The sequence below is a fragment of the Indicator indicator genome, chromosome 5 (assembly GCF_027791375.1).
Source record: "Indicator indicator isolate 239-I01 chromosome 5, UM_Iind_1.1, whole genome shotgun sequence".
Taxonomy (NCBI): Eukaryota; Metazoa; Chordata; class Aves; order Piciformes; family Indicatoridae; genus Indicator; species Indicator indicator.
The window spans coordinates 614200-638485 of record NC_072014.1 but is presented as its reverse complement, the minus strand read 5'-3'; the positions used below and the strand labels follow the sequence as shown (position 1 = coordinate 638485).

At 49.0% G+C, this 24286-nt stretch overlaps 1 protein-coding gene across 3 annotated transcripts in view; it reads right to left on the bottom strand.

The window, feature by feature from the left end:
• The window catches only part of UNC80 (unc-80 homolog, NALCN channel complex subunit), a 229315-nt gene that overhangs the window by 106343 nt on the left and 98686 nt on the right, over nt 1–24286 (bottom strand). For 2 of the 3 annotated variants that reach the window (XM_054380922.1, XM_054380923.1), the window contains exons 27-33: nt 21469–21569; nt 14179–14376; nt 12138–12245; nt 8308–8446; nt 2560–2741; nt 1617–1748; nt 910–1096 (exon numbers count right to left, since the gene is read on the bottom strand). In XM_054380922.1, coding sequence (XP_054236897.1) covers nt 910–1096; nt 1617–1748; nt 2560–2741; nt 8308–8446; nt 12138–12245; nt 14179–14376; nt 21469–21569 — 1047 coding nt within the window. Of the gene's footprint in view, nt 1–909; nt 1097–1616; nt 1749–2559; nt 2742–8307; nt 8447–12137; nt 12246–14178; nt 14377–21468; nt 21570–23265; nt 23470–24286 lie in introns of all 3 variants that reach the window. The other variant, XM_054380921.1, reaches the window with a different exon arrangement.

The window sequence follows — 24286 nt, the reverse complement described above, 5'->3', positions numbered from 1 at the left end:
TAAAGGTAGAAAACTCCAGAGGCCATTCAGTCTATCTTAAGGTAGATCCTCAAGACAGAGACTGCCAAAGTGTGATTCCTCCCTCACGTTAATTATTAAAGGGTGAAAATCAGGCAAGACAAATTTCATTCCTACTGGCACATGTTCTCATTGTATTAAAGCCTGCAGCAGCCTGGGAGCTTTGAGGTGTCAAATGCTGTCAAGTTTCAGTAAAGCTGGAAGTGGGGAGATTCAGACCGGATGTGAGGAAGAAGTTCCTCCCCATGAGAGTGGTGAGAGCCTGGAATGGGTTGCCCAGGGAGGTGGTTGAGGCCCCATTACTGGAGGTGTTTAAGGCCAGGCTGGATGAGGCTCTGGCCAGCCTGCTCTAGTGTGAGGTGTCCCTGCCCATGGCAGGGGGGTTGGAACTGGATGATCCTTGTGGTCCCTTCCAACCCTGACTGATTCTATGATTCTATAAGCTAAGGGGAGAAGGCAAGGGCCTCCAGGTCACACAGTGAGCACTCAGCATATCTAAGGTTTTGTGCTTTTCTTGCCCTGATTTTTAATTACAGTTTTTCTCACAGCATCACAGGATCAGAGGATGTTAGGGGTTGGAAGGGACCTCTGGAGAGCTTCCAGTCCAACCTCCCTGCCAGAGCAGGACCAGAGAATCCAGCACAGGGCACACAGGAACACATCCAGACAGGGCTGCAAAGGCTGCAGAGAAGGAGACTCCACAACCTCTCTGGGCAGCCTGTTCCAGTGCTCTGGGACCCTCCTCCTGTTGGGGTAGAACCTCCTGTGGTGGTTGTAGCTTTCCTAACACTAACTACAAACGTTCCTGAATACCACACCCTTAAGGAGCGCTCTGTGTTGGGGACAGGAACTCTCAGGTTCCTGGAACACAGTTCCTGAGCTGCAGCACACCTTCTTCTTCCTGCTCTGAGTTGGGTGTGCAGGTTGGCTCGTAGCAGGCCTCCATGGTGATGGGGATGGCAGTGATAAGACTGGCTTCCCGGCCCAGGCGCTTCTTCTCTTCCTCCTGCTGCAGGTTCTTCAGGATGTGCTCCGCTCGCTGATGGGAACGGGACACAGCCCTGGCTGAAAACGACTTCTGTAAGGGAGAAAGGTGAAGAAACACAGCCTGAAGCTGTTTGTTAAGAATCACAAATCCTGCATGTTCTGCCAGAGTGCTCAGTGACAGCAAACAACTCAGTTTCTAAATACAAATCGGGGTAGTGCTAGCTGAGCAGAGATTCGCCAGGAGACTCTTCTTGGAGCTCTGTCTGCAATAACCCTTGGTGCACAACTTGTCCCAAGAGACACCACATGAACCAGTGCAGAGAAGGTGGCCTCTCAGGCAGCTCAGCTGAACTAATCCTTGCTGGAGAGAGCACAGCTGTGTGCTCCTAAGAGCTGAGTTATTGTCTCAGGAGATATGCAGCACAACACCTCAGGGATCAAACAGCAATGTCCATGTAGAAAATTCCACCTGTCCTACACAGACTGTGTGCTGGATTGTTTTTCCCAGCTGAGAAAGACAAGGAAACTCAGAATTTAGGCCATGCCTGGCTTAAGTTGCCCCATGCCACTGAAGAGAAAAAGCAGAGCCTGCTCTGCTGATGTCTGCTCACCGACTGATCCTCGTTGATGGGATCTTGCACGCTCCCACTGCACTGAGGGACCCAGGGAGGGTCAAACATTGGCACAGATGGCATTCCCAGTACAGGAGAAGGCAGAGTGAAGTTTATACTTGGAGGAGGGATCTAAACAAAACCATGAAAGACATTTTGTTAATGTCAGGACTGCTGATTAAACAGGAGCATGAGTACCCAAGACATGAACTACTCCTGCAAATTCTTCCCAACCCCATCTCTCACTCCACTGTGACATCATCTACAACACACATCCCTTTCTTTCCCTCATGTTCTTCCTGACCTGTGTCCCCATTACAACCTCATCCAGGTGTTTAAGGCCAGGCTGGATGAGGCTCTGGCCAGCCTGATCTAGTATGGGGTGTCCCTTCCCACAGCAGGGGGAGTTGGAACTAGATGAGCCTTGTGGTCCCTTCCAACCCTGACAATTTTGTGATTCATTCATGTTGATAAAGATGTGCAAGGCAGTGTCAGGAGCCAGGCCCTGCTCAGTGATGTCCAATGACAGCAGTGGGTGCAAGCTGGAGCACAGAATGTTCCATGTGAACATAAGGAAAAACTTTTTCACAGTGAGGGTGACAGAGCCCTGGACCAGGCTGCCCAGGGGGGTTGTGGAATCTCCCTCTCTGGAGATATTCAAAACCCACCTAGATGTGTTCCTGTGTGACCTGCTCTAGGTGATGCTGCTCTGGCAGGGGGCTTGGACTGTATGAGCTTTCAAGGTCTCTCATGTTCTGTGATTGTACTCTCTCCATGGTATCCAAAAGTTCCACACACCACCTCCCCCACTAGTGTGACTGACACAACTTTTTTCCTCTCTCTAACCTGATTTTCATGCACTTTCATGGCAGCCTGCTGTTCCACATACATTCCCTAAGGCAAGCTATAAATGGCAGCACTGTGGTTCCTGTGTCCACCCTACCTTAAAGATTTGCTGTGCTCCCTCTTCCATCCTTGGCCAGACTTGATATCTAAACCTCCAGAGCGTGTGGAATTTGAGGATGGCATTCAGCCTTTGCACTGTCTCTGGGTGATGAAACTCAGACATCAGCATGTCAGAAACAGCCTCTGGCACCTTCACAGCACACAGCAGGAACATGGCAGCTGTGGGGAGAGAGAACATCTGATCATCTGCTTTCCTTAATAATATGTTTATATGGCAGAGGAAAACTGCAGCATAGAATCATAGAAGTGTTAGGGTTAGAAGGGACCTCAAGGATCATCCAGTTCCAACACCCCAATCACCACCAAGACAAACCTGTTTTGGCTGTTGAAATGAGCTCAACAGTTTACCACATCTTGTGAAAATGGCACTGCTGGAGAGAGTCCAAGGGAGAGGCAGGAGGATGCTTAGGGGACTTGAGCATCTCCCCTGGGAAGAGAGACTGAGAGCCCTGGGGCTGTTTAGTCTGGAGAGGAGAAGGCTGAGAGGGATCTGATCAATGTCTCTCAAGAGCTGAGGGCTGGGGGTCAAGTGGAGGGGGCCAAGCTCTTTTGGGTGGTGCACAGCAAGAAGCCAAGGAACAGTGGAGACAAACTGGAGCAGAGAAGGTTTCAGCTCAACAGGAGGAGAAACTTCTTTGGTGTGAGGGTGCCAGAGCCCTGGAGCAGGCTGCCCAGAGAGGCTGTGGAGTCTCCTTCTCTGGAGCCTTTCCAACCCCACCTGGATGCATTCCTGTGTAGACTCCCCTGGGTGCTGCTGCTCTGGCAGGGGGCTTGGACTGGGTGATCTCTGGAGGTCCCTTCCAACCTCTAATGTACTCTTGATACTGTGAAACCAAGCATGTGTGATTCCTCTCTTGGAGCCACACAGTGTTCTGTGTTGTGGTAGTTTGGGGCCTTTAAGAAAAAACATAAGAGTTGAGTCCTCTTTCTCTCTGCTTCCTTTCTGCCTGCTGCTGCTTGCCAGGATAATCTTTGTTTACACTACTGTGTGAGGTACTAGGGAAAAGGGAGGGGGCAGGGAATCATAGAATCACAGAATTGTCAGGGCTGGAAGGGACCTCAAGGATCAGCCAGTTCCAAGCCCCCTGCCATGGGCAGGGACACCTCACACTCCAGCAGGTTGCTCACAGCCACATCCAGCCTGGCTGCAAAAACCTCCAGCCATGAGGCTTCCACCACCTCCCTGGGCAACCTCTGCCAGTCTCTCACCACCCTCATGGGGAAGAACTTCTTCCTAACATCCAATCTGAATCTCCCCATTTCTAGGTTTTTTTCCATTCCCCCTGGTCCTATCACTCCCTGACAACCTCAAAAGTCCCTCCTCAGCTTTCTTGTAGCCCCCTTCAGATCCTAGAAGGCACAGAGCAGGAAACAGAAGCAGAGGGAACAGTGTTGCTCTGGGAGTTCTGTGGCTGTCATGGCTTCTTTGGCCAGTAGCTCACCACAGAGAGCTGGCACCAGCTGCTCAACATCTGTGGGTGTTCCAGCACAGTAGAAAGAGGACATTTAGCATTGTGTTTGCCTAAACACTCCTCCAGAAGGTGCCCAGGCAAAAGAGCTGTGCTGCCAGGAAGCAGTCTGAACACTGCAGAAGAAGGAGGCTGCTCTTTGACTACCTAGGTCCTGCCTTGCACTGCAAAGGCTTCCAGTCCTGTTCCAAAGTCCTGCTCCTCATCTGTCAGAACTTTCCCATTTCAACAGCTCAGAGAACTTCCTGCTCCTTGGGCTTTTCAAGGTAACTATGCCAAGTTTTAGTAGAACTGATTTAAAAGCTCATCCTGAAGGAGAGGGGATCTGATCAATGTCTATCAATAGCTGAGGGCTGGGGGTCAGGAGGAAAGGGACAGGGACAGGCTCTGCTCACTTGTGCCCTGCGATAAGGGCCCTGGGACAAGGGGCAATGGATGGATACTGCAGCACAGGAGGTTCCACCTCAACATGAGGAGGAACTTCTTTACTGGGAGGGTGACAGAGCACTGGAACAGGCTGCCCACAGAGGTTGTGGAGTCTCCTTCTCTGCAGCCTTTGCAGTCCTGTCTGGATGTGTTCCTGTGTGACCTGTGCTGGATTCTCTGGTCCAGCTCTGGCAGGGGGGTTGGACTGGAAGATCTCCAGAGGTCTCTTCCAACCTCCAACATCCTCTGATCCTGGGAACCAAAATGAGAAACACAGCCCTGGAAGAGGTCAGTAGATGGTGCTGCAGTACATTAAGCACAAGTTCTTTCTCTCCAGCCTGTGGATAGCACCATTAGGAGTTTTCAGGTTTTGACCTTCATGAATGTAATTTATGCTCGAGCTGAGATGACTTGCTGCTAAAGATGCAACTACAGATCCTCAAATAGATTTTAATCCTCCCTTCAGGAAGGGCAAAAGAAGGAAGATGTGTCTCAGAGGCTGCTCTGGGGGCCCCATCAGCTAGCAGTGCTCAGGAAAAGTAGCAAAGCTTTGCTCCCTTTCATGTGAACCAGGGTAGGTTTTTGATGAGAGAAAGAGTATCCAAAATTATTCCCCAGACAGGGGCTTAAGAGCAAGAAAGAAGGACAGTTCCAGGCAGCTTGTTGCTCTTCTCTGTTTTGCTCCTTTCAGTCTGCACATTTGTCCTGGGAAAGGCAGAGGTGAATGGGAGAGCACAGCAAAGACCTGTGGGCTGAAGAGGTGAGCTGTGCACCAGTGGAGGAGAGACAAATGAGAGCAGCATGAAGAACATGAGATGTGGAGTCACACAGTGGACTTCAGGGCAGAATTCATTGCCAGCTGTGGCAAATAGACTGGTGAGCCAGTCTGAAGTGTGATGAAAAGGGGAGCAATGTCTGAGGAGCACTTCAGAACTCTTGCATTCATAGCAGCTCTATATAAAAGTGGCTGAAATGTAGCCTTTAGTGTAAGAGGAGCTCTGACAGCTCCCTAAGGTGCAGAAATCTGGGGGGGAAAAGCAGGGGAGGGGTTGAAAGGCAATCTTTAAGCCATTTCCTCAGGAGGTGCAGGCAGAGGGGAAAAGTACAATTTGACAGTTGGCAGAGGTGGGCTTACAATTTGATTTGGAATCATGGAATAGTCAGGGTTGGAAGGGACCTCAAGGATCAGCCAGTCCCAACCCCTCTGCCATGGGCAGGGACACCTCACACTCCAGCAAGTTGCTCACAGCCACATCCAGCCTGGCTGCAAAAACCTCCAGGCATGAGGCTTCCACCACCTCCCTGATTTCTTTAACTGGTGCTTCATTTAAGCTATCTGTGAATTCTAAGTGAGGGATGCTCACAGTTTCTGGGGTTGTGGCTCCTAACTTCTGAACATCCACCATCAGAACAGGGTGGCTGTGTTTGGACAGGACAATAAGACTAGAAATGACCTAGAGTCCCATCAACTAATCTTTTTCACAAGCTCTTAAACCAAAGTGAATTTTCTCACTTTTCTGGTGGTTAGAAAGCTGTTTTCCAGATGAAAGACATCATTAAATGTTGATATTAACCTTTATGCTACTGTGGCTTAAATAATTCTTCACTGATTCACCTGACTTGTGTTATTTGTGGAGGGCAGCAGTATCCTCTCTGACTGCATCTGAATCCATTCAACAAATCACAGAATTGTCAGGGTTGGAAAGGACCTCAAGGCTCAGCCAGTGCCAACCCCCCCTGCCATGGGCAGGGACACCTCACACTCCAGCAGGTTGCTCACAGCCACATCCAGCCTGGCTGCAAAAACCTCCAGGCATGAGGCTTCCACCACCTCCCTGGGCAACCTGTGCCAGTGTCTCACCACCCTCATGGGGAACAACTTCTTCCTAACATCCAATTTGAATCTACCCAGCTCTAGTTTTGCTCCATTCCCCCCAGTCCTATCACTCCCTGACACCCTCAAACGTCCCTCCCCAGCTTTCCTGGAGCCCCTTCAGATCCTGGAAGGCCACAAGAAGGTCTCCTCAGAGCCTTCTCCTCTCCAGCCTGCACAACCCCAACTCTCTCAGGCTGTCTCCAGAGCAGAGCAGCTCCAGCCCTCTGCTCATCCTCATGGCCCTTCTCTGGACTCCTTCCAGCACCTCCAGATCCTTCCTGGAACAGAGGCTCCAGAACTGGACCCAGAGCTCCAGGTGTGGTCTCAGCAGAGTGGAGCAGAGGGGGAGAATCCCCTCCCTGGCCCTGCTGGCCACACTTCTCTTGCTGCAGCCCAGGCTCTGCTTGGCTCTCTGGGCTGCAAGTGCTCACTGCTGGCTCCTCTTGAGCTTCTCCTCCCCCAGCACCCCCAAGGAATTTTCTTCAGGGCTGAGGATATTACATTCTCATCATACAGGCTTTCCATTCTTCCTCCTGCCCTAAAAATCTTTCATTGTACCTGTCCCATGTGAATGTTTCTCTCTTCAGAGACCAGAATTGTGCAGCGAAGTGCTGTGCCCTAGGTAATTGCACAACGTGCTTTAAAGCATCATGGCAACTTCCAATCTCTAATGAAAAACCTCTTCTAACACATCCTGAATGTGTTTATTGCTTCCACAGCTGAATTCTGCTCCTTAAAGACAGTTATCCTCTGGCCAGCTGAAATACTCTGAACCTGTATCTGTTGCATGGGAGAAGATCCAACTTTATAACATAAAAATTCTTCTTATTACTTTGCCAGGACATAATCCTACATCTTGCTGAGATAAATTTTATCCCATGTCTAGAACTCCTTTTTCAAGGAAATACTCTCACAGGTATTTCATGTTCTAATTTTCTTCTGTCTAGAAGATGTTCTCAACTATGTCTCATCAGCAGAGATCATCTGCTCAATTTCACAGCAAGTGGAAATGAGCAGTTCTGATGAACACCACACCAACACTTACGGAGAAATGCTGCTGTCTCCATGCAAGATGAGAATTTCTCTTTCAGTACAGGAGCTGTCACCCTTCCAGCCTCAACCCCTTTCTCAGTTTTTGTTTCAGCCCTCATTCAACTGGTACTACAATTTCCAGGAGCCAACATACAAAACATTTTAGTAAGCCCTGCAGAGATAAAATACTTTGTTTCTTCTGCTAAACACATATTTGATGCTCCCTAATCAGGGCCTTCCTGATCCTTCCTACCACTTCTTTTGCACAGAGCACAAAAAACAAATGAAAGGTCTATGAATACTGAAAGGCCCTCAAAGAAAGCCTTGGTGGCTTTCAGACTCCTCTGCTACAAAGCTTCCTGGCAAGGTTCTGTGATCTGCTGTGAGCTGTGCAGCCAGGGTTGCCATACCAAGTGGTTTTCACAGGATCACACAGGATCAGAGGATGTTGGGGGTTGGAAGGGACCTCTAGAGGTCATGGGGTCCAACCTCCATGCCAGAACAGGACCAGAGAATCCAGCACAGGTCACACAGGAACACATCCAGACAGGGCTGCAAAGGCTCCAGAGAAGGAGACTCCACAACCTCTCTGGGCAGCCTCTTCCAGTGCTCTGTCACCCTCACAGGGAAGAAGTTCCTCCTCATGTTGAGGTGGAACCTCCTGTGCTGCAGTATCCATCCATTGCCCCTTGTTCTATCCCAGGGCACAACTGAGCAGAGCCTGTCCCCTCCCTCTAGACCCCCAGCCCTCAGATATTTATAAACATTAAATCCCCTCTCAGTCTTCTCTCCACACTAAACACCCCCAGGGCTCTCAGCCTCTCCTCCCCAGGCAGTGCTCCAGTCCCTTCAGCATCCTTGCAGCCCTCCCTTGGACTCTCTCCAGCAGATCCCTGTCCCTCTTGAACTTTTCTTGCCTTACCTGCTGCTCCAGCCATGTGCTCATCCACACTGAGCAGGAGTTCCCATGCTGCTGGCTGGATGTCCCCATACATCTCTTCTGTGAGGATAGGAGCTGCCTTGATTAGCAGTGACAAAGGTGCAGGGGAGAGGCTCATCACCTGCAAAAAAACCCCAAGGCATGCCTTAGAGCTGAGCTCTCCAAACTATCCACTCAGGAATTCTACCTTAGTTTTGGTCTGCAGATCACCCACTGATAACCCTCTGGTTTCAGCCCTTTCAGATAATGCTCCACAGAAGGACTTGGCTTTCAGCCTACACTGAAAGAGCAGTGTTTGGAAGCTTGGTCCTTGAATCCCTTGCCAAGGAAAATCATGGAGCAGATTGCCTTGGGGGCAATCACTGCGTACCTGCAGGATGGCCAAGGGATCAGGTCCAGCCAACATGGATTTAGGAATTGCAGGTCCTGCCTCACCAACCTGATCTCCTTCTACGCTCAAGTGACCACCTGGTGGGTGTGGGGCAGGCTGTGGATGTAGTCTGCCTGGCCTTCAGCAAGGCCTTTGACACTGCCCCCCACAGCAAACTCCTGGCCAGGCTGGCAGCCCATGGCCTGGACAGGTTCACTCTGTGCTGGGTTAGGAACTGGCTGATGGCTGTGCCCAGAGAGTGGTGGTGAATGGTGCCACTGCCAGCTGGCAGCCAGGCACTAGTGGTGTCCCCAGGGATCAGTGCTGGGCCCCATCCTGTTCAATATCTTTATTGATGATCTGGACAAGAGGATTGAGTCCATCATCAGTAAGTTTGCAGATGACACCAAGCTGGGAGCAGGAGTTGATCTGCTAGAGGGCAGGAGGGCTCTGCAGAGGGACCTTGCCAGGCTGGACAGATGGGCAGAGTCCAACAGGATGGCATTCAACAAGTCCAAGTACTGGGTGCTGGCCACAACAACCCCAGGCAGTGCTGCAGGCTGGGGACAGAGTGGCTGGAGAGCAGCCAGGCAGAAAGGGACCTGGGGGTGCTGGTGGACAGCAGCTGAACAGGAGCCAGCAGTGTGCCCAGGTGGCCAAGAAGGCCAATGGCATCCTGGCCTGCATCAGCAAGAGTGTGGCCAGCAGGAGCAGGGAAGTCATCCTGCCCTGTGCTCAGCACTGGTTAGGGCACACCTTGAGTGCTGTGTCCAGTTCTGGGCTCCTCAGTTGAAGAAAGATGTTGAGATGCTGGAAGGTGTCCAGAGAAGGGCAGCAAGGCTGGGGAGGGGTCTTGAACACAAACCCTCTGAGGAGAGGCTGAGGGAGCTGGGGGTGTTTAGCCTGGAGAAGAGGAGGCTCAGGGGAGACCTCATTGCTCTCTACAACTCCCTGAAGGGAGGTTGTAGCCAGGTGGGGGTTGGGCTCTTCTCCCAGGCTACCAGCATCAGAACAAGAGGACACAGTCTCAAGCTGCACCAGGGGAGGTTTAGGCTGGAGGTGAGGAGAAAGTTCTTCACAGAGAGAGTTGTTAGCCCTTGGAATGTGCTGCCCAGGGAGCTGGTGGAGTCACCATCCCTGGAGGTGTTCAGGAGGGGATTGGAGGTGGCACTTAGTGCTATGGTTTAGTAGTCGTAAGGTCTTGGGTGACAGGTTGGACTTTGATGATTCTTGAGGTCTTTTCCAACCTTATTGATTCTGTGATTCTGTGAATCCTTTGCTAGTCATAAGAATACTGATGAAGAGGACAAAAGGAAAGCCAAAATCTCCCAGAGTGTTAGAGTGATAGAGATCTGTGCCAAGAACAGGCCTGTGAAGAGCCTGTTGCTTCCTCAGGAACACTGAACAAGAAAGAAAAAGAAGAAAAACTGTAGCAGCAAACTGACAGCTTTATATTTAAGCATACCTGGGGATTTGTTTTTAAATACTTTTTAAATATGATTTTTCTTTTTGGTGTTCCCAGTTTTGATCCATCTGTTGTTATGGGGAGTCAGAAATGCAGGCAGAGATTTCATGGGGCCAGGTGTTTGAAGGATTTTTTTGATGGGGTTACCTTAGAGGAGCTTAAATTTAGCCTTCCTCAGCTGGGATAAAAATGCAGGGATGAAGTGATTGAACTTCTGGAGCAGTGCTTGGAGATCCATATACATTTTCCTTCTTGTTGCACTTTAACCTGATATCTCTCAGCCTCCCCAACCAGCATCCTTTTTCTGCAGACCAACCTCACATCTCCCTCTCAGCCTCTCCAACCAGCATCCTTCTTCTTGCAGTCCAACCTCACATCTCCCTCTCAGCCTCCCCAACCAGCATCCTTTTTCTGCAGACCAACCTCACATCTCCCTCTCAGCCTCTCCAACCAGCATCCTTCTTGCAGTCCAACCTCACATCTCCCTCTCAGCCTCCCCAACCAGCATCCTTCTTCTTGCAGTCCAACCTCACATTCATCTCTCATCCTCCCCAACCAGCATCCTTCTTCTTGCAGTCCAACCTCACATCCAACTCTCAGCCTCCCCAACCAGCATCCTTCTTCTTGCAGTCCAACCTCACATTCATCTCTCATCCTCCCCAACCAGCATCCTTCTTCTTGCAGTCCAACCTCACATCTCCCTCTCAGCCTCCCCAACCAGCATCCTTCTTCTGCAGTCCAACCTCACATTCATCTCTCATCCTCTCCAACCAGCATCCTTCTTCTTGCAGTCCAACCTCACATCTCCCTCTCATCCTCTCCAACCAGCATCCTTCTTCTGCAGTCCAACCTCACATTCATCTCTCATCCTCTCCAACCAGCATCCTTCTTCTTGCAGTCCAACCTCACATCCATCTCTCAGCCTCCCCAACCAGCATCCTTCTTCTTGCAGTCCAACCTCACATCCATCTCTCAGCCTCCCCAACCAGCATCCTTCTTCTTGCAGTCCAACCTCACACCTATTTCTCAGCCTCCCCAACCAGCATCCTTCTTCTTGCAGTCCAACCTCACATCCATCTCTCAGCCTCCCCAACCAGCATCCTTCTTCTTGCAGTCCAACCTCACACCTATTTCTCATCCTCTCCAACCAGCATCCTTCTTCTTGCAGTCCAACCTCACATCCAACTCTCAGCGTCCCCAACCAGCATCCTTCTTCTTGCAGTCCAACCTCACATCTCCCTCTCAGCCTCCCCAACCAGCATCTTTCTTCTTGCAGTCCAACCTCACATCTCCCTCTCAGCCTCCCCAACCAGCATCTTTCTTCTTGCAGTCCAACCTCACATCCAACTCTCAGCCTCCCCAACCAGCATCCTTCTTCTTGCAGTCCAACCTCGCATCTATTTCTCAGCCTCCCCAACCAGCATCCTTCTTCTGCAGTCCAACCTCACATCCAACTCTCAGCCTCCCCAACCAGCATCCTTCTTCTTGCAGTCCAACCTCGCATCTATTTCTCAGCCTCCCCAACCAGCATCCTTCTTCTTGCAGTCCAACCTCACATCCAACTCTCAGCCTCCCCAACCAGCATCCTTCTTCTTGCAGTCCAACCTCACATCCAACTCTCAGCCTCCCCAACCAGCATCCTTCTTCTTGCAGTCCAACCTCACATCCAACTCTCAGCCTCCCCAACCAGCATCCTTCTTCTTGCAGTCCAACCTCGCATCTATTTCTCAGCCTCCCCAACCAGCATCCTTCTTCTGCAGTCCAACCTCACATCCATCTCTCAGCCTCCCCAACCAGAATCCTTCTTCTGCAGTCCAACCTCACATCCATCTCTCAGCCTCCCCAACCAGAATCCTTCTTCTTGCAGTCCAACCTCACATCTGTCTCTCAGCCTTTCCATCCAGCATCCTTCTTCTTGCAGTCCAACCTCACATCTGTCTCTCAGCCTCCTCAGCCAGCACAAGGCCTAATCAGTACCTGGTGCCTGATGTATTTTAGCATTCCAGAGTCCTTCTTCCCTTCCAAGTTGGTGTCAGTCACTCTCTTTTTTAGAGAAGGAGTTCTCAGGCATGATTTATCTGAGCACTGCAAGGAGATGAAATGAAAAACAAGGGAAAAAAAAAAGAAGAAAGAAAGTGAATTTCACATTCAGATTTCCCAAAATGTACAAAGGGAGAAGCTCCTGTACCAGAGGAATTTCCACATGCTAGAAGCCTTCTAATACCAGAGGCATAGTATGAAGTCTTCTCCTGTGCTGGCAACAGGTCTAGTAGCACTGAGATGACTTTCCTCATCTGATTTTCTTCTCTGTTTAACAGTGCTGTCCCCAACAAAACTTTAGGTCAGCAGATCAAATGAGGGTTTATGTTTGGACCATTCAGTGGATACAGAACTGGCTTGATGGCTGCACCCAGAGAGTGGCTGTCAATAGCCCATGGCCAGGTGGAGGCCAGGGACAAGTGGAGTCCCTCAGGGATCAGTATTGGGACCAGGCTTGTTCATCATCTTTATTCGTGACATGGAGAGTGGCACTGAGGCAGCCTCAGCACCAAGCTGTGTGGTGTGGCTGACAGCTGGAGGGAAGGGATCCATCCAGAGGGACCTGGACAGGCTGCAGAGCTGGACCCAAGCCAAGCTCATGAGGTTCAACCAGACCAAGTGCAAGGTCCTGCAGCTGGGTCAGGGCAATCCCAGGCACTGATAGAGGCTGGGCAGGGAGTGGCTGGAGAGCAGCCCTGAGGAAAAGGCCTTGGGGGTGCTGGGGGATGAGAAGCTCAAGAGGAGCCAGCAGTGAGCACTTGCAGCCCAGAGAGCCAAGCAGAGCCTGGGCTGCAGCAAGAGAAGTGTGGCCAGCAGGGCCAGGGAGGGGATTCTCCCCCTCTGCTCAGACCCCACCTGTAGCTCTGTGTCCAGTTCTGGAGCCTTTATTCCAGGAAGGATCTGGAGGTGCTGGAAGGTGTCCAGAGAAGGGCCACGAGGATGAGCAGAGGGCTGGAGCTGCTCTCCTATGAGGACAGGCACCCACAAGGCCTTTTCTTCAGGGCTGCTCTCCAGCCAGTCCCTGCCCAGCCTCTGTCAGTGCCTGGGATTGCCCTGACCCAGCTGCAGGACCTTGCACTTGGTCTTGTTGAACCTCATGAGCTTGGCTTGGGTCCAGCTCTGCAGCCTGTCTAGGTCCCTCTGGATGGATCCCTTCGCTCCAGCTATCAGCCATACCACACAGCTTGGTGCTGAGGCTGCCTCAGTGCCTCTGTCCATGCTGCCAATGAAGATGTTGAACAAGGCTGGTCCCAGTAAGTCTGGTGCCAGTAATAACTGTAGTCAGAAAGAAAAAAGTATTAAGCAAATGTTGATGCTTGACAGCTGAGTGGGCCCTTGACCCAGAGATGTATTTCCACTGAAGGAAATACATTAAAGACACCACTTCCATGGCTAAAAAGCCAGAGTCTTGTCTGAATGCCTTGCTCAGCTGGCCATTAGCTGTGTGTCACTGAAGAGTCTGCTCTGTTAAGGACTCAGTTATACAACCCTTGCAACAGCTCTGAAAGAAAGAAATCCTGCAAGACCTTTCAAGAAGCTCAAGAGTGATTCTTATCAACAGACAAGAAGAAACATGAACAAAGGGACTGAGTTCCAGAGGCCAGAAAAGAACATTTCAGGCACTGGAATGTACTGCCCATGGAGATCGTTGAGTCAGCAACCCTTGATGTGTTTAAAGGTGGTTTGGATGTGGTGCTTGGGGATATGGTTTAGGGGTGAACTTTGTAGAGTAGGGTTATTGGTGGGACTTTGTGATCCTGAGGGTCTTTTCCAAGCTGAATGTTTCTGTGATTCTGTGATTAAAATCCCTGCCAGGTTGTAAGCTTTTAAAATAACTTTATCAGCAATTAAGATTCTCCCCAGTCAATACACTCTGCATTGCTTCCATGTACTGCTTGAGTACATAATGCAGTCCTCCAAGGTAATGAGGACCTGCCTGGATATCTCCCCAGACATTCTGCTTTTTCCATCTGCTCACCTCCTTTTGTTTTTTGCCTCTTGCCATGCTGTTCAGTGTGCTGTTTTCCCTCAAGGAGTCCACTGTGTCTCCATAGAGGAGTTTGATGGCCCGGACGAGGCGAGCGCAGGAGCGGCTGTGATGGAGGTAGCAGTGTGGGTGACAGTAGTCAATGTGGGGACAAATGAAACTTTGCTGGTTGCATAATAGGATCATAACCTTGAGAATGGAATAAAAAAACAGACAACAAAACAAGAGAACAGTTACCTATAGCAAAGGGAAGTCACAAGGGACAACAGCACAGGGGAGCCAGTGATGAGGACACTCAAGCTAACCTTGCCACAGCCTAGCTGGGGAGGCAGGAAGCTCAACACAGCCTTTTGAAAACGGTCTGTGCAGACCTCCATACTTGCAAGAGGCCCTGGGCAACCTGATCTAGTTGGGGATGTCCCTGCTGACTGTAGGGCTTGGACTGGATGACCTTTGGAGGTCCCTTTCAGCATGGACCATTCTGTGATTCTGTGATTCTATGGTTCTGTGAATCTATGACTCTATGACTCTGATTGTATGATTCTGATTCTGTGATTCTATGATTCTGGGTCTGTGATTCTGATTCTGAGATTCTGTGATTCTGTGACTCTATGATTCTGTGATTTTATGATTCTGTGATTCTATGTCTCTATGATTCTATGATCCTATGATTCTGTGATTCTATGATTATGTGATTCTGATTCTGTGATTCCATGATTCTATGATTCCATGATTCTGTGACTCTATGATTCCATGATCCTATGTTTCTATGATTCTGTGATTCTATGATTCTGTGATTCTATGATTCCGTGATTCTGTGATTCCGTGACTCTATGATTCCGTGATTCCATGATTCTGTGATTCTATGATTCTGTGATTCTATGATTCTGTGATACTGTGACTCTATGATTCTGTGATTCCATGATTCTATGATTAATTCTAAGTGGTTTGCAAACTAGCTAGGCATGGCTAAAGAAACCTGAGTGTTAACAGAGCAGACAAAGAGACAGGGCTGCTGTAGGGGTGTGTGTGTTTGGCTGGTGGCAAGATAAAAGGCTGAGGAAACAACATTCTCTCAGTCTGCAGGAAACCTGTTGTGTCCTCACCCTGAGACAAAGGCTTAGGCTGGAAGCTGTCACTCAATCATTCAAGCTGCAAACCCATGAGGTTCAGGGGTTAGTTTCCTTCAAGGAACATGAAGGGAAATGCCTCAGTATGGTCTCAAGTAGGAATAAGCTGTGCCAGCTGTTCTGCCTATGCTTCCCTCAATGTGCCCATCCAGCCTACTTTATGTTAGTTGGCTCAGTTAACTATTTCTAGTGTTGTTGCCATATGGCAGCAAGGAGCTCTAAAACCTAAGAAAGAGGGTAAATATTTGGGAATTTAGCTGTTCTGAGCACTGCTTTGCTGCAGCAACACTGCTCTCAGTACCTAAACTAATTCATCAAAGACAGCCTTGGATAACACTGGAAGAGGTTGCCTCATCCCTGGAGGTTTTTGCAGCCAGGCTGGATGTGGCTGTGAGCAACCTGCTGGAGTGTGAGGTGTCCCTGCCCATGGCAGGGGGTTGGAACTGGATGATCCTTGAGGTCCCTTCCAACCCTGACAATTCTGTGATTCTATGACTTGATGCAACATGCTGTGAGCCTAGGACACCATGAGTCAGGCAAGGGATATCTTGCTGCAGACACTCCTGTGATTCTAAGTCTACACTTCAGTGACTGCTCTCTGGTGTAACTCAGAGGGCTTCTTCCCAGGGGAGCAAAGCTGAGTCCAGCAGCTCTTTGTACACTGGTCTTCATGTCACACATAAATCAAGTAGCTGAGTAGCACTCTGAGTAAAAAACACCCAGGCTTTCCCCAAGGCATTCATGCTGTAGGTCATAACTGGCCTTTATGAACCTTTCTCCTCATCCCACAAACCAGTGCAAAAACAGCCAGAAATACCAGAAAGAAGCCATCCCACCTTTTCTATCCATCCATGGTCTGTGCAGCTGCAGTCTGCTGGCTCTCTCAAGTAAGCCAGCTACAGCACTCTCAACCCTCAAACATTTAGGCTTTAGAGTCAGGAGCTTCCCTGAAAATAAATCTGTGCTGCAGGTGTGGGATCTCCTGTCTTTGCCTACTTGTTCTGGCCTCATGGTATTTTGGGGCCAACCAGAAGTAACTGAAGCTGCCAAGTGTTGTATCAACATGCAAAATGGTATCCATCTGACAAGCATTCATAGAATCATAGAATCAGCCAGGTTGGAAGAGACCTCCAAGATCATCCAGTCCAACCTATCACCCAGGCCTAAGCAATCAACTAGACCATGGCACTAAGTGCCTCATCCAGTCTCCTCCAGTGATGGTGACTAGACCACCTCCCTGGGCAATCACCCTCTCTGTGAAGAACTTCCTCCTAACATCCAGCCTAGATCTCCTCTGGCACAGCTTGAGACTGTGTCCTCTTCTTCTGCTGCTGGTTGCCTGGGAGAAGAGACCAACCCCCACCTGCCTACAACCTCCCCTCAGGTAGTTGTAGACAGCAATGAGGTCTCCCCTGAGCCTCCTCTTCTCCAGGCTGAACACCCCCAGCTCCCTCAGCCTCTCCTCATAGGGTTTGTGTTCCAGACTCCTCCCCAGCTTCGTTGCCCTTCTCTGGACACGTTCCAGTACCTCAACATCTCTCTTGAATTGAGGAGCCCAGAACTGGACACAATACTCAAGGTGTGGCCTGACCAGGGTTGAGTACAAGGGAAGAATAACCTCCCTTGACCTGCTGGCTACACTATTCCTGACCCAGGCCAGGATGCCATTGGCTCCCCTGGCCACCTGGGCACACTGCTGGCTCATAGTCAGCCTACTATCAACCAGCACCCCCAGGTCCCTCTCTGCCTGGCTGCTCTCCAGCCACTCTGTCCCCAGCCTGGAGCACTGCTTGGGGTTGTTGTGGCCAAAGTGTAGAACCCTGCACTTAGCCTTGTTAAATCTCATCCCACTGGTGTCTGCCCACCCATCCAGCCTGTCCAGGTCCCACTGCAGGGCCCTTCTACCCTCCAACAGATCAACTCCTGCTCCTAACTTGGTGTCATCTGCAAACTTACTGATGATGGACTCAATTCCTTCATCTACATCATCAATAAAGATATTGAACAGGATGGGGCCCAGCACTGATCCCTGGGAGACACCACTACTGCCTGGCTGTCAACTGGATGTGGGACCATTCACCACCACTCTCTGGGCCAGGCCCTCCAGCCAGTTCTTGACCCATTTCAGAGTGATTCTGTCCAAGCCATGAGCTGCCAGCTTTGCCAGGAGCTTGTTGTGGAAGCCAGTGTCAAAGGCTTTGCTGAAGTCCAGGTAGACTACATCCACAGCCTTCCCCGCATTCACCAGAGGGGTAACCTGATCATAAAAGCAGATCAGGTTGGTCAGGCAGGACCTGCCCCTTCTGAATCCATTGCACAGCCTCTCCCCAGCCTCTGGTCTGCTGTTACACTTTGTGGTCATGGTCAACTGAAACAGAGCGAGGACCGCATGCTCTGGGCTGCAGCAAAGGGCAGGTAAAGGAGATGCTGGTGCATGCAGAGAAGCAGCTGGAGCCAGTGATCCTTCTGGATGACTTACTGGTAACCATTAATCAAGCAGGGGTTTGTTTTGCCTGTGATTTGAGTGCCCAGCCACCCAAACCTTCTTTCCAACCAACAAGAAGAGGAAGTTTTCAGGAGGCATTGGTACTCCTGTGGCATTAACCACAGCGGGAGGTGTTTCAAATCTTCCTTGCTCCCATGTAGGCTGGTCACAGGTAAAGTGAGACACACACCTCCAGTTCCCTTCAGCTTATGTCTGATGGAAAGTAGCTCTACAGAGAAAGACCTTGAAGTCCTACTGGACAGCAATGTGCCCTTGTGGCCAAGAGAGCCAATGAGAGCCTGGGGGGCAGCAAGAAAAGTGTGGCCAGCAGGGCTAGGGAGGTTCTGCTCCCCCTCTGCTCTGCCCTGCTGAGACCACAGCTGCAATCCTGTGTCCAGTTTGGGGCTCCCCAGGTCAAGAGAGACAGAATGCTGCTGGAGAGAGTCCAAGGGAGAGGCAGGAGGATGCTTAGGGGACTTGAGCATCTGCCCTGGGAAGAGAGACTGAGAGCCCTGGGGCTGTTTAGTGTGGGGAAGAGAAGGCTGAGAGGGGATCTGATCAATGTCTATCAATATCTGAGGGCTGGGGGTCAAGTGGAGGGGGCCAAGCTCTTTTGGGTGCTGCACAGCAAGAAGCCAAGGAACAATGGAGACAAACTGGAACAGAGAAGGTTTCAGCTCAACAGGAGGAGAAACTTCTTTAGAGTGAGGGTGCCAGAGCCCTGGAGCAGGCTGCCCAGAGAGGTTGTGGAGTCTCTTTCTGTGGAGCCTTTCCAACCCCAGCTGGATGCATTCCTGTGCAGACTCCCCTGGATGCTCCTGCTCTGGCAGAGAGGTTGGACCGGATGATCTCTGGAGGTCCCTTCTAACCCCTAATATACTGTGACACTGTGAGACTGTGGTATTTATGAGTCCATGCTTCACCCCACACTGAGCAAAGGCAGCATGGTTCATCCTGAGCTGCTAGCTAGAGAGATGCCTTTATCCTCTCACAGTTCATTGTCTCCTGCAATCCTGTCATGTCTAATAAACTCAGTTTAGTACACTGGGTGTACTAAACTAAACTAAGTACTAAATTAAGTACTAAACTTACGTTTGGTACACTGGGTGTACTAAACTAAATTAAGCACTACATTAAGTACTAAAGTTTACTACACTGGGTTTACTGAAATAAATTAAGTACTAAATTAAGTACCAAACTAAATTAAATACTAAACTTACATTTAGTAAACTGGGTGTACTAAACTAAGTACTAAATTAAGTACTAAACTTACATTTAGAACCCTAGGTGTACCAAACTAAATTAAGTACTAAACTTACATTTAGTACACTGGGTGTACTAAACTAAGTACCAAATTAAGTACCAAACTTAAATTTGGTACACTGGGTGTACTAAACTAAATTAAGCACTACATTAAGTACTAAAGTTTACTACACTTGCTGTACTGAAATAAATTAAGTACTAAGTTAAGTACTAAACTTACATTTAGTACACTGGGTGTACTAACCTAAGTACTACATTCAGTACTAAATTAAGTACTAACCTTACATTTAGTACACCAGGTGTACCAAACTAAATTAAATACTAAACTTAGTTTAGTACACCCTGTTTACTAAATGTAAGTGCTAAACTAAGTACTAAATTAAGTACTAAACTTATATTTAGTAAAATGGATATACTAACCTAAGTACTAAATTAAGTACTAAACTTACAGTTAGTACACTAGGTGTACCAAACTAAGATACTAAACTTACATTTAGTACACTGGGTGTACTAAACTAAGTACTAAATGAAGTACTAAACTTACATTTGGTACACTGGGTGTACTGAACTAAATTCAGTACTAAATCAAGTACTAAACGTACATTTAGTACACTGAGTGTACTAAACTAAGTACTAAATGAAGCACTAAACTTACATTTAGTAAACTGGGTGTACTAAACTAAGTTAAGCACTAAGTTAAGTACTAAAGTTTAGTGCACTGGGTTTACTGAACTAAATTAAGTACTGAATTAAATACTAAACTTACATTTAGTACAGCGGGTGTACTAAACTAAAATACTAAAATAAATACTAAACTTACATTTAGTACTCTGGGTGTACTGAACTAAACTAAACTAACTAAACTAAGTAAACTAAACTCAACTAAACTAAGCTAACCAAACTAACCAAACTAAACTAAGTAAACTAAACTCAACTAAACTAACCTAACCAAACTAACCAAACTAAGTAAACTAACCTAACCTAACCTAACTAAACTAAACTAACCTAACCTACCTAACCTACCTAACCTAATTAAACTAAACTAAACTAAACTAACCCAAATAAACTAATAAACTAAACTAAACTAAACTAAGTAAACTAAACTAATCTAATCTAAACTAAACTGAGGTGTAATCATTACCAAGAGCATTAGAACTCTGACAGGGACTGAGGTACTGACTTGCAAGGTATTACATTCAAGCTCCCTGACCTGCCTACCCCCTTCCAAAAATGACAACTATCAACAAGTGCTTCAGGATTGCACTAAGCCTGTTCTTGCCCATAGGACTGGGGCAGCTGAGAGCAGACTGTCTGAAATAACTTGGGGAGAAGAGGAGGGTATCAGCTCATTCTTGGCAGTCAAAAGGTTATCTGTTGTCATCCACATGTGCAGGATACAATCAATCTGCACAGGGAGCCAAGCCAAGTTTTCTGCAAAGAATATGCACAAGGACACAATGCCCAATACTGCACCATCACAGCTTGTCAGGTGGCAACAGAGGTAGAGCTGAACAGCTCTTGGGTACTAGTGGGTTGAACCTTGCCCAGCTGACTTGGTATGTCTAAATCTTGGGTACAGAGGCCACCAAGATGGATGTCTTCTTTGGCCATGCATGACCAAAGCACTGTGGCACTGCACATTTGTGGGATAGCCGAAAGTACAGGAGGCCCTGTTCGGCCACACACTGTGCTAGAAGGCATCTAATGGAAGCAAAGAAAAGGTTCCAAAAGTAGTTTTTCCCTACAAGGTGTATAATTAAGCTCATTCTCAGAGAGATGAAAAGATATAAATTGGCTCAAAAAGGAAAAATCTGGTAGTTTGTAAGCATAGTGGTCACAACAGAACCTCCAGCTCAAGTAGCTTCTAAAATGCCATTTCATGGAAGCCGAGAGCCCATCTCACACTGGAGCCCATTCTGCTCCTCTGGGAGCTCATCTCACACTGGAGCCCATTCTGTTCCTCTGGGAGCTCATCTCACACTGGTGCCCATTCTGTTCCTCTGGGAGCTCATCTCACACTGGTGCCCATTCTGTTACTCTGGGAGGTCATCTCACACTGGAGTCCATTCCGTTACTCTTCCTGAACTACCTACTACTCACCATGCTGAGGTAACAGATGTTCAGCTAAGGTGGCATGGCTGCCCCTGTGTGCTTAGGGAGAAAGTGTTCCTCTCCCGTTAGGAAAAAAGGAAAGGAAATAAACAGAGGAATCAAGACAAAAATTGCTGGGTTTGGTCTGTCTTAGAAGCAACAGACGACTTCCAGAGGTTGTATGTTACTTACAATGGAGATCCTTGATGCTACATGGAGAAAGCACAGGTTGTGATCTGGTTACTGCCGGCAGAATACATTTCCCCCCTAAAAATGCCATCCCTGGGAGCATTGCCATCACCTTGTACTTACATGCAGCCAGGACATGTTTCGGTGGTAGTTCTCCTCCGCGCCTGTGTTGCTCAGCACCTCGGGCTCGATGCTAGGCTCACTCGCGCTCCAAGGGCTCCCTTCTTCAAGAGAAAAATACCCAAAAGGTGGTTGTTTTTATTGCTCCCTGTGTTCTTTAGGACTAGGGACAGCACTTGTAAGCCAGGCCAGCCTTGTGGGAACAGACCAGAGGACACAGAATATGCCACACTGGCAAGACTGGGTTTTGGAGACCCCCTCCCCAGTGCTGGCTTGACGGTTACAAGGACCATGCAGACTTGGCTCACAGACCTTCTTGACAGCAGCAAATTACTGCTCCCTCCCCACTTCTTTTTTGTCTTTAACAGAAGGGGAGAAGGTAAATGAAAACATCAGAAAAATTCTTTGCACTGTTCAGATGCTGCGAATGATTGGTTTAGTGATCTGCATTGACTGGGCTCTGTGGTTTAAAAAAAAAACAAAAATAAATAAAAGTCACCCAAAAAAATCCAAGCAGAAGTGGCATCCAACTGGAAATGCCAAAGGGCAAAGTCACTGCTGATTGCCCATGGAAACTGCTAATGTCACGGGGATGAAAGGGGAAAAAAATCCTGGTTCTAGAACACTACTTCTAAAGCACTCAGGCAAGGGAGAGGTTTCTCTGGGAACTTTACTGATCCCTGTGTTTCTTCTAGCAACTCCGTCCCTGGAGGTTTGTAAGCCAGGCTGGATGTGGCTATGAGCAACTTGATCTAGTGTGAGGTGTCCCTGCCCATGGCAGGGGAGCTGGAACTGACTGAGGTCCCTTCCAACCTTGACAATTCTGTGATTCTGTGATCACCTGTGGGCCTCCAATGAAACTATCATTAACTCTGATACAGAGACTGCTGGGGATCGAATCTGACCCATCCTTTCTTTCTCCTCTTCCAGCCAACCATGACTTGCCAAAATCTACAGAAGGGACAATCCCACTCTCCACCTTCACCTCCTGAAGCACCTCTTGAGGACCAGAAAAAATAGCCATTAAGCTTGGGAGGTTCTTTCAGCTCCAATTGTAGTTAGTATTTGGTTGACAGCCCTAGCAGAGAGAGCCTCTTCAGCTCCTCCGTGATGGCGAATTTTGTGGCAGGATGCACGCTTGGTCTCCATGAGATAAATGATGGTGATCCTGCTTTTGAAGGCTAAGGAAAGCATCTGTAAACTGCAAAAACATGTGCATGTGCCAATATGTGGAAATGTGTAGCATGTGTAGCATGTACATGGTATGTTCCACACATGGGAATATATATGTACAACATGCCTGTGACATCATATCCTGCATGGAATATGAAGGGCATGTCTGTACACATGTGTGTGCATACACAGAGAGAGATTTATGTCTCCTACCTGTTCCTATGGGCAGCAGACTACCAGATGTACATATGTCCTCAAGTATCCATTCTGGCAGAGGATTCAGGGGGCTGTGTGTATGTGCACATAGACACGTGCAGGTGCTCCCCTCACCGGGGCATGCCTTTGGCTGGCAGGCACCAGCATTCCAAGAGTTCATGCTCTAACACGGAGCTCTGGACACTGACCACCTGTGCACAGCGCCAACGCTACACCCAGGGGCCGAGCCATGCTCCCACAGGCACTCCCTGAAGTCAGTCAGGCACTCCCTGAAGTCAGGCTCTCCCTGCAGTCAGGACTCTAGGTTGTCCCTAGCTGGCCGGGGCGGGCGTCTCTTGGCATGGCTAGCCCAGCGAGAGTTTCGGGCCTGCCTGTTGTCCCCTCCCTTTTCCACCCACTGGTCTAAGTTACCTATATCAGTGACAGTGTCCCTGCTGTGGGACAGCTGAAGCTCCTCATTCTCAGACTCTGAGTCCTGCCGTGATAACTTGGTGCTCTTTAGGCTGCCGGCCCGGCGAATGCTGGAAAGGGAACCCCCCTTCTTCACCCGGAAACTGCGGGTTCCTTTAATCTGCAGCAAGCGGGAGCCTCCTATCCTGATCTTCCTGCTGGGAACTGTATTGAAAGAATAAGAGAGGACTTTTTTCCCCTTAATTTTTCCCCATCTAAAAAAAAAAAAAAACAAAACCAAAAAGCAAAAGAAAGCTATCCTGGCCCTCCCCTCCCTCCCAACCCTTTGCTGCCAGCCTGCACTGCAGCGTCTTTTCCTCTACCAAGAAATGTGGGGCCAGAGGCTCCCTCCAAAGCCACCGCCAATGCAGCTCTCTCAATCGGGCAGTAAAGATGCTTTATGCAAATGTGTCCAGCGTCTCATTTCCTGGAGATCTGGTAGGTCACCTCAGGCCTTGTTCTGTGTTTGGAATTAGCCCTCATTCGGCCACCAGCAAGCAGAGTCAGCTGCTCTAACAGAAGCCCAATAGATGGACAAGGAAAACCTACGATCCACACCACTTTGGAGTCAGTTCCTGCCAGGAAACAGGACCTGCCCCGTGGGTGTCAATTGCAGCTTTCTTTGCCAGCTCCTAGGGTTTGCATTAGTGCAGAATCACCTCTTGCTAGGGGTAGATGGCTGAATCCCAAGTGTGAACAAGGCAGCGTGGACAAAGCTATCTTGCTGTGGGCCTGGGTTCTGTAAAACTGGCTGAGCTCTGCACTGGGAGCCCTGATTTTATTCCTAGAGCAGGTGGGACTGCAGAAGGGTGGTCTGCTTCCTTGGGTCAGCACACCAGGCTTGTTTGAAGCCAGATTTGCACAAATCCGTGTCTCTGCATGTTACTCTTCATCATGAGAATGCTTTAGAGGAAACAGGAGCACGTAGATCCTCTCCTTCAGACAGATCAGCAGCTCTCAGGCATGAACAACAATCCATCGA